At 53.3% G+C, this 12018-nt stretch overlaps 3 protein-coding genes across 4 annotated transcripts in view; 2 read left to right on the top strand and 1 right to left on the bottom strand.

Moving 5' to 3' along the window:
* Nucleotides 1-1932, top strand: part of SAMD1 (sterile alpha motif domain containing 1) — a 4058-nt gene extending 2126 nt beyond the window's left edge. Inside the window, exons 2-6 of the mRNA XM_005857265.2 lie at nt 12-149; nt 418-712; nt 803-899; nt 996-1107; nt 1199-1932. Coding sequence (XP_005857327.1) covers nt 12-149; nt 418-712; nt 803-899; nt 996-1107; nt 1199-1357 — 801 coding nt within the window. The 3' untranslated portion in view covers nt 1358-1932. The remainder of the gene's footprint in view (nt 1-11; nt 150-417; nt 713-802; nt 900-995; nt 1108-1198) is intronic.
* Nucleotides 1933-3361: 1429 nt separating this feature from the next.
* LOC102253226 (chromosome unknown open reading frame, human C19orf67) lies at nt 3362-6868 on the top strand. 2 transcript variants are annotated; one of them, XM_005857261.2, is made up of 6 exons: nt 3362-4261; nt 4919-5063; nt 5190-5290; nt 5375-5560; nt 5909-6043; nt 6481-6868. In XM_005857261.2, exons 1-6 carry the CDS (start codon nt 3918-3920, stop codon nt 6653-6655), a joined length of 1086 nt encoding a protein of 361 aa, XP_005857323.1. In that variant the 5' UTR covers nt 3362-3917; the 3' UTR covers nt 6656-6868. The 2 variants fall into 2 exon arrangements, with proteins under 2 accessions (XP_005857323.1, XP_014398791.1); XM_014543305.1 differs by having other exon boundaries at nt 6379-6564.
* Nucleotides 6869-10111: 3243 nt separating this feature from the next.
* LOC102253533 lies at nt 10112-12011 on the bottom strand. Its single transcript, XM_014543348.1, is given in 7 exon segments — nt 10112-10484; nt 10699-10772; nt 11301-11419; nt 11421-11492; nt 11494-11549; nt 11644-11647; nt 11759-12011. Coding segments are annotated over 7 exon segments (426 nt in total). The 5' UTR covers nt 11842-12011; the 3' UTR covers nt 10112-10466.
* Nucleotides 12012-12018: the final 7 nt, after the last annotated feature.

Raw genomic sequence — 12018 nt, forward strand, 5'->3', positions numbered from 1 at the left:
CTCGGAGCAAGGTGAGCGCGCTGGGTAGGGACGGCGCCGCGCAGTGGGCAGGTGCGGGTGAACTTGGCGTTGGGGGTGCAAGTCCCGGGAGGAACGGGCAGCTTGGGCTTTGTGCGGCTTCCCTACAGATTCAGCGTGTAGCAACCTTGGTAAGTGACTTAATCTTCCCGAGCCTCAGTTTCCTCCGGTGTAAAACTTAACAACAGTAGCGACCTCTTGGGGTTGAGCGAGTTTAGTGAGATTTGGCTACTGGGGGGCTTTATTAACACAGAGCTTGGCACGGAGCAAATGTGTAGAAGTTAGTCCGTGTTGATATTAAAAGTGGCCGTTAGGTACACCGCTCAGTCCTGGATCCCAGGGACTGGGCCCACGGCCAGAACAGCTGCTAACTTTGCGTGCCTCCCTCCTCGGCACCAGAGAGGTGGAGAAGAGCGACTGCTTGAGAAGGAAGAGGAGGAAGATGATGAAGAAGATGAAGATGATGAAGACAATGTGTCTGAAGGCTCTGAGGTACCCGAGGGTGACCGTCCTGCAGGTGCCCAGCATCACCAGCTTAATGGTGAGAGGGGCCCTCAGAGTGCCAAGGAGAGGGTCAAGGAGTGGACACCTTGTGGACCTCACCAGGGCCAGGATGAAGGGCGGGGGCCAGCACCAGGCAGTGGCACCCGCCAGGTGTTCTCCATGGCAGCCATGAATAAGGAAGGGGGATCAGGTAAGGACCCCTCTGGGTGGGGGAGGGAGCCTGGTCGGGAGGAATCAAGCCCCAAGACAAAGTCACAGGCAGATGCTTTTTCTTTCCCAGCCTCTGCTGCCACTGGGCCAGACTCCCCATCCCCCGTGCCTTTGCCCCCAGGAAAGCCAGCCCTGCCTGGGGCCGATGGAACCCCCTTTGGCTGTCCGTAAGTTGGGATGTTTGAGATAAGAGGGTGGTGCCCAGGGGTGTGTAACAACCGGAGTAACATCACTGTTCACCGGTTCCCTCTTTTCCAATGCAGTTCTGGGCGCAAAGAGAAGCCAGCTGACCCTGTAGAATGGACAGTGATGGACGTGGTAGAATATTTCACAGAGGCTGGCTTCCCGGAGCAGGCAACAGCTTTCCAAGAACAGGTGAGTTTCCAACCCTCAGCTTCCTTCCACTATTCCAGGGCAGTGGGGGTCTGCTCTGACCCTGCTCTCTGTCTCTCTCTGTCCCACCCAGGAAATAGATGGCAAGTCTCTCCTGCTCATGCAGCGGACAGATGTGCTAACCGGCCTGTCCATCCGCCTTGGCCCAGCCCTGAAAATCTACGAGCACCACATCAAGGTGCTCCAGCAAGGCCACTTTGAGGATGATGACCCTGATGGCCTCCTAGGCTGAATGTCCAGCCTCACCCCTGCCCCTACCCTTTCCAGACCCATCTTACCCAAGTCCCCTGGAGTCCAGGGGTTGGGCTAGGGACACTCGCAGCCCTCATAACAGATTCCAGTGAGGGGCACCCTTCCCTACTCATCTCTTCCCAGTGTCTCCCCAACACACACATCTGGCATCGAGCACATCCCAGACTTCCTGATGGAGGAGTGTGGGGTGGGACAGGGCCTGCTCATTTCACCCCAGGAGGCCCACCCCCACCCCCAACCTAGGACATTTTTGAAAAAAAAAAGAAAAGAAATGGGGGTTTCCTATCTCCCATAGATCTTTAGTTCAGCCAGATGTTTCCTATATAAATGATTTGTTCTGCCTGTTCATTTTGATGGGTGGCCTTTCTTCCCTCCCCCACCAACCAGGCCCCTCCTTGGTCTGCCCTCAGCCTCCATCCCCTGGGTGGGGTGAGATCAGTGGGTCTTCCCTACTCTTTCTGTTGGTTGTCGCTCCAGCTGGCTGTATTGCTTTTTAATATTGCACCGAAGATTTTTTAAATAAAGTTTTAAAAAAAAGAAAAGAAAAGAAAAAAAGGCCAGGAGTCCCATTTTATCAATGGAGTTGGGGAAGCGGGGTATTTGAAGAACCGCACCAGCCTCCTGGGAGAGCCGGGATAGTACTGAATTGTTCTCAGAGGGAGACAGGTAGTGAATGGGGCTGCCTCACAGCCAGCTATAATAGTGATTGCACTGGCAGGACAGGAATGTTTGCACAGTTCTATCATCTCCCCATGCCCAGAACAGTACCTGTAACAGTAGGTGCTTAAATGTTTGTTGAGTGACTAGCAGTTACCTCGGCTTTAGTTTTTTGTGTGTTTTTTAAGGAATTTATTTTTTTTAATGTGTTTTTATTGATTTAAGGGAGAGAGAGAGAGAAACAATGATGAGAATCACCTATTGGCTGCCTCTTGCATGATCCCTACTGAGGATCAGTTGTAACCCAGGCATGTGCCATGACTGGGAATCCAACCGTGAACTCCCGGTTCATGGGTTGAAGCTCAATCACTGAGCCACACCAGCTAGGCAGCTTTACATTTTCTTGGTTCTCTCTGCAGCCCCAAGAAGCAGAGCTTGTAAAAATCACTTTACAGATAGGCAACTGACTCCCTATGGCAAAGATACTTGCTCAGGGTCACACAGGGTGGGATCCAACACCTGTGAGCACTTTACCCAGAGTTTAAGTATAATTAAAGTATTTGGCCTCATATGTATACGTCTGACAGCCTTTCAAGCTACATACAAAAACTGTTGGAGCAGGGTCCATGGCAGGACCTCCAAGCTACAAGGTCCTCTCTCCATAAAAGGAACAAGGGATTGGGTTATCAAATGAGATAGTCCCTATTAAGTTCTAATGCAGTTTCTCTCAACTGCATTAGTTTTTTAATTTATTTTGTTAACCCTCACTGGTGGCTATTTTTTTCCATTGTTTTTTGAGAGTGGAAAGGAGGGAGGTGGGGCAGAGAGAGATTGAGAAACATAGATGTGAGAGACGTTGATTGGTTGTCTCTCCCAGGTGCCCCAACCAGGGCTGGATGGAACCTGCAACACAGGTACATGCCTTTGACTTGGAACCTAGACCCTTTTGAGGGCTGAGGCTCTAACCACTAAGTGACCGGTCAGGACAACTCCTATTAGTTTTTTGTTTTGGTTTGGTTTTTAAAAAATATATTTTATTGATTTTTCACAGAGAGGGATAGAGAGTTAGAAACATGGATGAGAGAGAAACATCGATCAGCTGCCTCCTGCACACCCCCTACTGGGGATGTGCCCGCAACCAAGGTACATGCCCTTGACTGGAATCGAACTTGGGACCCTTGAGTCCGCAGGCCGAGGCTCTATCCACTGAGCCAAACCGGTTAGGGCTGTTTTGTCTTTTTTTAATATGCTTTTATTGATTTTAGAAAGAAGAGGGATAGTAGAAACATGGATGAGAGAAACATGGGTCAGCTGCCTCATGCACACCCCTACTGGGGATCAAACTGGAAACCTGGGCATGTGCCCTGAATCAGTGACCTTTTGGTTCAGAGGTCCGTGCTCAACCACCCGCCGGGCACTCCCTTAGTTTTTAAAATACAGATTCCCTCCTGGAGTCGGAGGCTCTGGGGGTGGGAGCAGGTGCCTGCCTTTATATTCCTGCGCCCCAGGGCTTGAACGCGCTGCAGAGACCCCCTCCTCCCTAGGAAACTGCCTCCAAGAGAAAGGCGGTGACCCCCAGAGCGCACCCCAAAGACATAACCTCCCCAGTGCCGGCCCAGGTCGCCCCCACCCCACCTCCGTTGGATTGCTGGAGCGCGCGCTCAAGCGGACCCCAGCGGCGCGCCCCTCCTACGTGTTGAAATTCAAACGAGGTGAACTCCGCGCGGTGCTCCGCCGCTGGCAGAGCGGTCGAGGCAGGAGTGAGGTGGACGGTGCTGCGCTCCCATCCAGGGCGAATCAGAGGTTCCCAGGCGGGGTCGAACCCGTGGCCAACCGGGATGGTGTAGATTTAAAGGTCTCAGATCCCTTCCTCCAGCCCCACAATGGCTACGGAGCAGTGGTTCGTGGAGCCGATCCTCCCCGGCGGCACTGGGGAAAAGCTGCCCCAGGACGACATGGAACCTGGGGCTCAGCCCTGCGGAGACCCCTCGTGGTCGGCGCCCTCAAGCCGACCTGGGGACCCAGCCCAAGTGGAACCGGAGGATGTCCAGGGGCAACTGCCCAAGGCCTCCCCTTCCACACCTTCCCCAGAGCCTCTGGCCCCGGGCCCGGGCCCGGGCCCCACACCTCCTCGCCTACCCTTGGACACCCTGTTCAGCCCCATCACGGAACAACTCCGCTACCTGCTCAAAAAGGCGGATGATTTCCAAAGCTACTTGCTCTACAGGTAGTGCTGGACAGAGCCCCAGGGTCCCCGTACATAAGGAGACAGGAGAGGGGTGACTGGATTCCGGCAGGTGGAACACACCAGAGCTGCAAACTTAAAAGCATGAGGAGCTAGAGGCAATGAATGAAGCTAGCTGATTAGGGATCTAATTTGGAAGAGTGATGAGGGCTGTGTACTATTTGGGGTTAGGAAGTACCTGCTATTATGTGGGCACCAGTTTGCCAAATCTCTAGGACTTTTTTTTGATTTTTTAACTGAAGGCTTAGGTTTTGGATCCTGGGCAGGCTAAACAAAACCCATCTGATCCAGATTTGGCCCGCTGGTTACCAGTTTGAGACCAAAAAGGAGAATGTGATTGTAGCCCAAAGAAAAAGAGACTGATTCTGGGAGGCTGTTTAAACCCTAGGTTTCCGGGTCCCACCCTGCAAAAATAAGCCATGGGACTCGGGTGTCAGCATTTTACCAGGTGTTCCAAATAGTTGTGATGCAGGTTGTCCTGGAAGATGCTCTGACAAAGATCTGGAGTTGGGGGTGGGGGGTGGGGGTGGAGAGGGTGTACCCAAGGTCCAGACCAGGGATAAAAGTGGGAGGCTGAGTAGAATGGGAGAAATGAGGGGTGATAAGAGATCCTAAGCAAAGGTCTTCTTCTCCCTTCAGCAGGGACCGAGTTCAGAAGGAACAGTTGGCAAAGGCCATGCCCACCTTCTTAAAGATGTGTGAGCCCTACTTCCTGTACCTGGAGGCAGCTGCAAGGAGTGTGCCTCCCATCTATGGAGCCCTGCAGGAGCTGGTTCGAAAGGGGGTGTGTGGGGGCAGTTCCCTAAACCCCATGCCCCTTTCGTTATCCCTCAGGCCTCGGGGAGGGAGGTAGAGGGGCAGGTGCTCCTGGTAGGCCAGCTAATACTATGATGCCTCCTCTTCCATGCAGCTGTTGGAGATCTCCCAACAGCTGACCCTGCGACTGGAACAGCTGGTGCTCATGTATGCATCGTTTGGGTTTGTGGAACTGGAAGAGACAGACCCCCTAAGGTAATAGGGTGGGAGACGGGGATTGGTAGAGGGTAGAAGGGTCTGGGGCACAACCTCCTTCCCCACGCTCCCATCTCTTCCCAGCATCTCCTGTTTCTTCTGTGGGAGGTTCTCCATCAGTCCTTCCCACGAGGTGTCCATCTTCAGATACTGTGCCCCTGCTGCCTACACCACCAGCCGCTTCCCCCGGTACCTCTATAAGAAGATGCGCTGGAACCTGGAAACTACCCCAGACCCCAGCAGCCGGGGGCAAGATTCCCATGTGGATTAGTGAGTCCCCTTACCAGAATCAAAGTCCCTACCCCCTCTATGGAGAATGACAGTATGGGCCTCTGAACCACCACCACTACCACTGAGGTGTGGAAAGTCAAACAGGAAACCAAGGACCTTTGAGAGGCCATCCTTGCCTTTTAAAAGATTCATCCCCCAATCAAAATAAAAGTCCTCATCTTAAAAGTAGTCTGGCAGAGAGAGAAGGCCTCAGTATTGTGTCACATCCCTAGCTGAGAACTTGAAGGCAACTTCTGATGAGTTTCTACCTCACCTTCAAAATTAAAGCCCTTAACAGAAGAAGCTAGAAAACTGCTCACTCGTAATTGCTGCCTCTTCCCCTCCCAGCTACTTCCTGTGCTATCGAGATACATGGGAAGACACAGGCAAGAGTCCGGCCAATTCTTGTCCCCAGATTCAGAAGCTGTGGTCCATCGGCCGATGGGTGCCCCTAGGACCAGCCGAGGATGATCTTTATTCCTGGTAGGAGCTAGGGCCATGGCAAGGTGGGCGTGGGCTCTGGAGGGAGGGGCAGAACCATACCAAAGACCATCTATTCCCCCCCCCCAACATTGTTCCCCTTGGTAACAACCATACAATTTTATTATGTTCTGAAAACTGCTTTATGTAAAACCCATTTAGGTCTATACTAGTAACTAGCCCATTTTTACAAAGAAGGAAACAGGTGCCCAGAGAGGTTGCCTGCCCGAGGGCACACAGCAGCTAGATGATTGGTTAAGTGAGGGATGCCGAGTTCAGCCTCCCAGAACTAGTGCCCTAGGCTTCTCATCGACAAGGAAACCACTTTCCCCCACCAGCTGAAACAAAGCCTCTTTCAGTCCCAGCCCCTCACCCGAGGGGAGAGGCTCCCGAGAAGCAGAGGGCGCTCACGTCCAGCCCTGTCTGTCCTGGGCCCCCAGGATTTTGTGCCCGCAGCCGTCCGGAGATTACCAGCAGCTGCTGACCATCGGTTTCGAGGAGCCATCTCACATGCTAGCCACCGACCTGCTGGTGCAAATCCTCACAGGCCAGGCAGGCCCGGCCCGGTCCCTGAGCGCGGCCGGGCCCACAGCGTGGGACACACAGGGCTCTTGAACCTGGGAGAGGGTAGGAGCCGAGGCTTGACAGTTCCAAACTCCAGGAGAGGGGCAGGGCAGGGAGGGGCTCACTCTTTCTCCAAGGGCAGCTCGGCCTCACCTTCTAAGGGGCCAGGCCGCGCTGGTCCATCCGCACTGGGTCTGCCCCGGCCGCGGGGCCCTGCGTGCGGATACACCATTTTTGTGTTAAATAAAAGAAAGAGGTCACAAACTCAAGAGTCCACTCGAGCGCCGCTCCCGTCCTCTCGGGCGACGAAGCCCCACCTACTCGCGCAGTCTTCTGGGAAATGTAGTTTTTAGTAATAAAACCGTGTTCCGTGGACCGGCGGACCAGAGCTCTGGGCATGTGCAAAGGCGTACGTGCAGCAAAAAGGGAAATAGCGGTGCTTGTCAACAACCGGAACCCAGAAAACCGCAACTTTCGGGTAGCCGGGTAGCCGGGAGACTCAACGCCTGTTGGGGGCGGGGAGGGGGGGGATGTGTGTGTGAGAAGGGACCCCCCAGGGTCACGCCCACTTGCCTACTTTGACCCGGAAGTGATTTCTTTGTAGCGTAAAACACCTTATTTCCAGATGTGCCCCCGGATAAGAGCTCTTGATTAGTTTCCTAAGAGCCAAGATCAGATCTTCTGGCTTTTGGGTCCCGGACCGGGTAGGTCGCTGTACCCCGCGGGGTGTCCTGGGCGCAGGTGAGCTGGGAGAGCCGCCAACAACTACCACTTTGCATCTCCAAAGCCTCACCCAACCTTGGACTGGAGGGGAAACCCGGGCTGAGACCGTTGGACTCACCTGTTCAAAGCTACGGCGAGCAAGTATCGGAGCCTGGACCTGAGCTGGGTTCTTGTCATCGCAACTGGTCCCTGGCGCGGTGACGGGTGCCGTTCCTGGCCATGTGTCACTCAGCTGCAAGTTACCCCCTTTAAACTAAGAAATGCCTTTTGGTCCCCTCCAACCCTGCATTTTCAGAGTCGGAGGAGAGACCTAGAGTCCTGCTTTGATGCTTTGAGCAAGCCACTCGCTTACCCAATAGTCCCTGGCGCATTGTATTTATAAGCCCCACTTTACAGATGACACAAACGGATGAGGGGTTAAGTGAATCAGGATTGGAGGATGGGGCTCTTTTTTTTGGTGACAATTTCTGATTGTATCAAGGATTTTTTAATCCACAGCCCAGGTCCGAATGAATTCAAAGGGGTTGTGAAGCTCTCAGCTGTAGAACTCTATAGACTAGCCTAGTTCTATAGAAATATAAAGTGTGAGTCATGTGTAATTTCAAATTTTCTAGTAGCCACATTTTTTTAAAGGCCAGACTAATTTTAGTGAAATTTTAATTAACTCAACATCTCCAAAATATTATTTCAACATATAATCAATGTAAGAAATTATTAATGAGCCCGGCCAGCTTGGCTCAGTGTTTCAGTTTCGACCTAGGAACCAGGAGGTCACTGTTTGATTCCCGGTCAGGGCACATACCTTGGTTGTGGGTCTCTCTCTCCCCCCCTCCCCCTTCCTCTCTGAAATCAATAAAAATATTTTTAAAAATAAACTATTAATGAGACATCCACCCCTTTTTTGGTACTAAGCCTTTGAAATCTGGTATTTTACACTTACAGTACATCTCAATTCTGATTAAGCCACATGCAGCTTTAGACTGTCTCCCATAAGGCAAGTACACAGGCCACTTCAGACTAAAGGTTTCCACTGGGTGGTGGCAGCACTGGGAGAGGAAGGAAACATTTCCTGGGTCCTGTTCCTGGAGAAATGTCTACACCCATGATTCTCCAACTTTAGCATCCCTGTGAATTACATGGAAGTTTTGATCAAGTTTGGGATAGGGCCCAAGCATGTGTGTTTTTTAAAAATAATTTTCTTTTATTTATTTTTATTGATTTCAGAGAGAAAGGGAGAGGGAAAGAGAGATAGAAACATCAATAATGAGAATCATTCATCAGCTGCTTCCTGCACACTCCCCACTGGGGCTCAAGCCGGCAACCTGGGCATGTGCCCTTGACTGGAATCGAACCTGGGACCCTTCAGTCCGCAGGCCAATGCTCTATCCACTGAGCCAAACCGGTTAGGGCAAGCGTGTGTATTTTTAACAAGTTCCCAAGCAGTGCCAGCCTACTTTGAGAACTTGTGGCCTATATCTACATCATGGCTCTCAAACTTGGCTCCATGTTGGAAGCACCTGGGGAGCTTTACTGATGCCCAGGCCTCCCTCAGATTCTGATTTGCTTGGCATATGGGTGCCTCTGGTGATTTTAACTTGCAGGAACGTTTAAGAAACAAGGTCCATTCCTAAGCCACCCTGTCAACTCTTTACATGCTTAGTTCTTAGCTGCCCTTCTGGGAATTAAGAACTGGCTCTGGGTGTTTCCATTTCCACCTTGGCATTGCTGCCCTTCCTGCCTTTCTCTCTCGACCTCCCAGAGTCACTGTCAAGAGGTCAGTGTGCTGATGATGGGGTCAGGTGGTGGGCTGAGCTGCTGTTGGCATGCAATGCTGTATGAGCAAGCATTCTTCCATCCTTCGTTAACCATTTGTTGTCCCTATGCAGGTTCCAGCCTGTTGCTAGACTCAGAGTATACAGAGTTGGACAAATCCAGGAGTTTAAACAATGATTCTAAAAATGTTCCCTGAGTCTCAACCGTTTCTGAGTCTCACTGCACCCTAAGAAGCTGGGACACTACAACCACAGAATGTAACTGCAGAGACTTGGGGTGTTCACAGAACTTCAAGTCCATTCAAGGGGAACAGAGAGAATGAACCACAAGCCCTATTGCAGACAGGTGTTACTTGCTACCCCCCCCCACACACACCCTATTTTAAAAGTTTTCTAAATAGTCATAATTATTTAAGGTTTAGTAGATTCTCTTTTAAAGTCCCAGTTTCCATTGCTTTGGGGAAGCAGAAGCTCTGGCACCACTTAACCCACTCACTGGTAGCACTGCTGTGTTGGAGGAACACTTACCAGCCCGTTGAACCTAGGCATTTGTTTTCAAGCACCCCTCATCTCTCTCCTTCACATTTGCCTGGGGCCACAGGCATGTGAGGTTTGCTATCACTGGCCTTGTGTGCCCTGCGAAGGAGATTGTACCCTCATTTTTTTTTCTTTTTCTCCTTTTGTAGTTATTGTTTACACCCCAAGGGCAGGAACAACCTCTTATCACTTCTGTCTAGCCAGCGCCCAGCGCAGAGCATGCTGCTGGCACCAATAAATGTTGACGAAGTCTGGAGAAGGAGGGCGTGAGGTCATTGATCCGAATGCCGCAGTCTGCGCCCGCGCCGCCAGGGGGCAGAAGGACCCGGGCAGGGCCGTGGGGGACCAGCAGCCCAGGAACCGGGCGTTAAGGGCACATTCCGCCTTACCGTCGGCGCCTCCTGCTGCTTTCTGCTCCGCTCGCCATGCTCCGCCCCACGCAGACCTAGAGGGTCCAGAATAAAATAGCCTGCACTGCCCAGCAAGAAGGGACTTTATTGGGAATGAGGAAGCCGAGACGGTGACTCCAGTCAAGGCCGGAGGGAGAGGCTCGCTCGGTTTTCGGTTGGGTGGAGAAGGGCTGGACCGTTTCATTGGTTAGGTTGTTGTAGTGGTATTTGCCAATGGAAAACAACAGTTTTGTAGCAGAAACGAATCGATTTCACAAAATGAAGTTCAAGGATGGGTTGGTAGGCTTCATCTTCCCTAGCGCAGACCGCGGGTCCCTCTTCGGGACGTCTGCTTATCCCGAGAGCACGCGTGGGCTCCTCTTGTCCTGGTCCTCTGACGGGCATGTTACTTTCGGCCGGGCATTCCAGCCTGCTCTAACCTCAAGGCTTCCGCTCCTCCTGGGAAGAAGGGCCAGTCAGAACACCCAGGAGTAGGGTAGGGCGGTTTGGGCCCCAGGACCACCTCTTCCTCGGCCCGGAGCCGCTCCCCAAACTTTGTGTCCTCCCCTGAGGGACTTCCCCGGGGGCGTGGGGATGCGCTTTCCTCGGCCCGGCGTCCTGGTGCCGCGGGGGCGTGGGGGGGGGGGAAAGACGGTGATAAAGGGGAACCCACCTGCTCCAGGCCGTCCTCGGAAGCCTTGCTGCGGGGAGGCCAGATCACCGCCAGCTTTCCATCGCCCCTGATCGCTGCGGGGAAAGGGGCACTCAGCCGGGGTCGCTCCTCCTCTCACCAGCTGGAGGCGCCGGGACAAAGGAGGCCGGCCGCACCCCTTAAACACACACAGGTGTTCACACACACACACACACACACACACCCCACCGTCTCCTGGAAGCCTCTATTCTGAGGGAGGAGGGAGCAAACCCAGAGTGGGGAGGCAGGGACGCGAAAATTCAGGACGATCCAGGAGTGGCAGAACCCAGGCAGGGTTCCCTGGGACCCAAAAAAACGGGAAGACATCTGGAATCGTCCCTTCCCCCACCACGATCCTAGGTGAGGTGTATCTGGGATGACCACTCCCGTTAGGGAGTGAAGCACAGAGAGTGGGCAGCCCAGAAGGGATGAACAGGGAACGGAAAGTTGAGAGGGGGCCCCAGGTATCTGGGAACCAGGGGAAAACCCCCCAGAGAGCCAGAAAAGGGGCCACTGGAGTTGGGCAGTCAGTGAGAGCGGCTGGAGCCCTGGGGAGCCCCGGCGTCCCGGCGCGGGTGGCTTACCCATTAGGCTCGGCGCGGGCTCCTTGACCTCGGCGGTGCCATAGACGCTAAGCCTCTGGCGCTGCAGCTCCCGCTCGCGCTCCTGCGCCTCCCGCACCTCCTGTTCCAGCAGCGATGGGCGGCGGTGCGAGGGCCAGCACCGGGCACCTGCTCTGCAGGGCCAAATGCGACAGGCTTACTGGCTCCCGCAGCCACTGCGGGCGAGGAGTCGCACCCACCCTCGGCCTCGAAGAAGCGTTTGAGCTCGCCCTATAATCATTCTTTTATGATAGAACATCTTTGTTATCCTGATTATACAAAAACAGATGCAAAATAATGTTAAGACTTTCTTGCCTGAAATTGCAAAACTAAGTGTGCATATATATTTAAATCCTTTTCCCATTCCATCCTTTTGACTGAAATTTATTCATATCTGTCCTTATATTTCCCTCTTGTGAAAGGCATCACTATCCAGTCACCCTGGGCTCAGCCCCCGCCTCTGCCGCAGGCTTTCCTCACGTTCGCAGCTGCGGCGGATTTCGCGCTCGATGGGCGTCTCCATGAGCGGCTATTCTGGGGGCTGTTAGGGGGAGTCTCCGGGCGCAGTAGAAAACGCTGCTGGGGAGCTTCCGAGTCTAACCCGGAGGAAGAGGTCTCGGGACCCTGACTTGCACACTGTCCCGGGACCCGCGGCGCTTCGCTGGCTCCGAGTCGTCGCTGCCTGGCCCAGGTGTCTCAG

This window comes from Myotis brandtii, unplaced genomic scaffold, assembly GCF_000412655.1.
Source record: "Myotis brandtii unplaced genomic scaffold, ASM41265v1 scaffold1092, whole genome shotgun sequence".
Classification (NCBI taxonomy): Eukaryota; Metazoa; Chordata; class Mammalia; order Chiroptera; family Vespertilionidae; genus Myotis; species Myotis brandtii.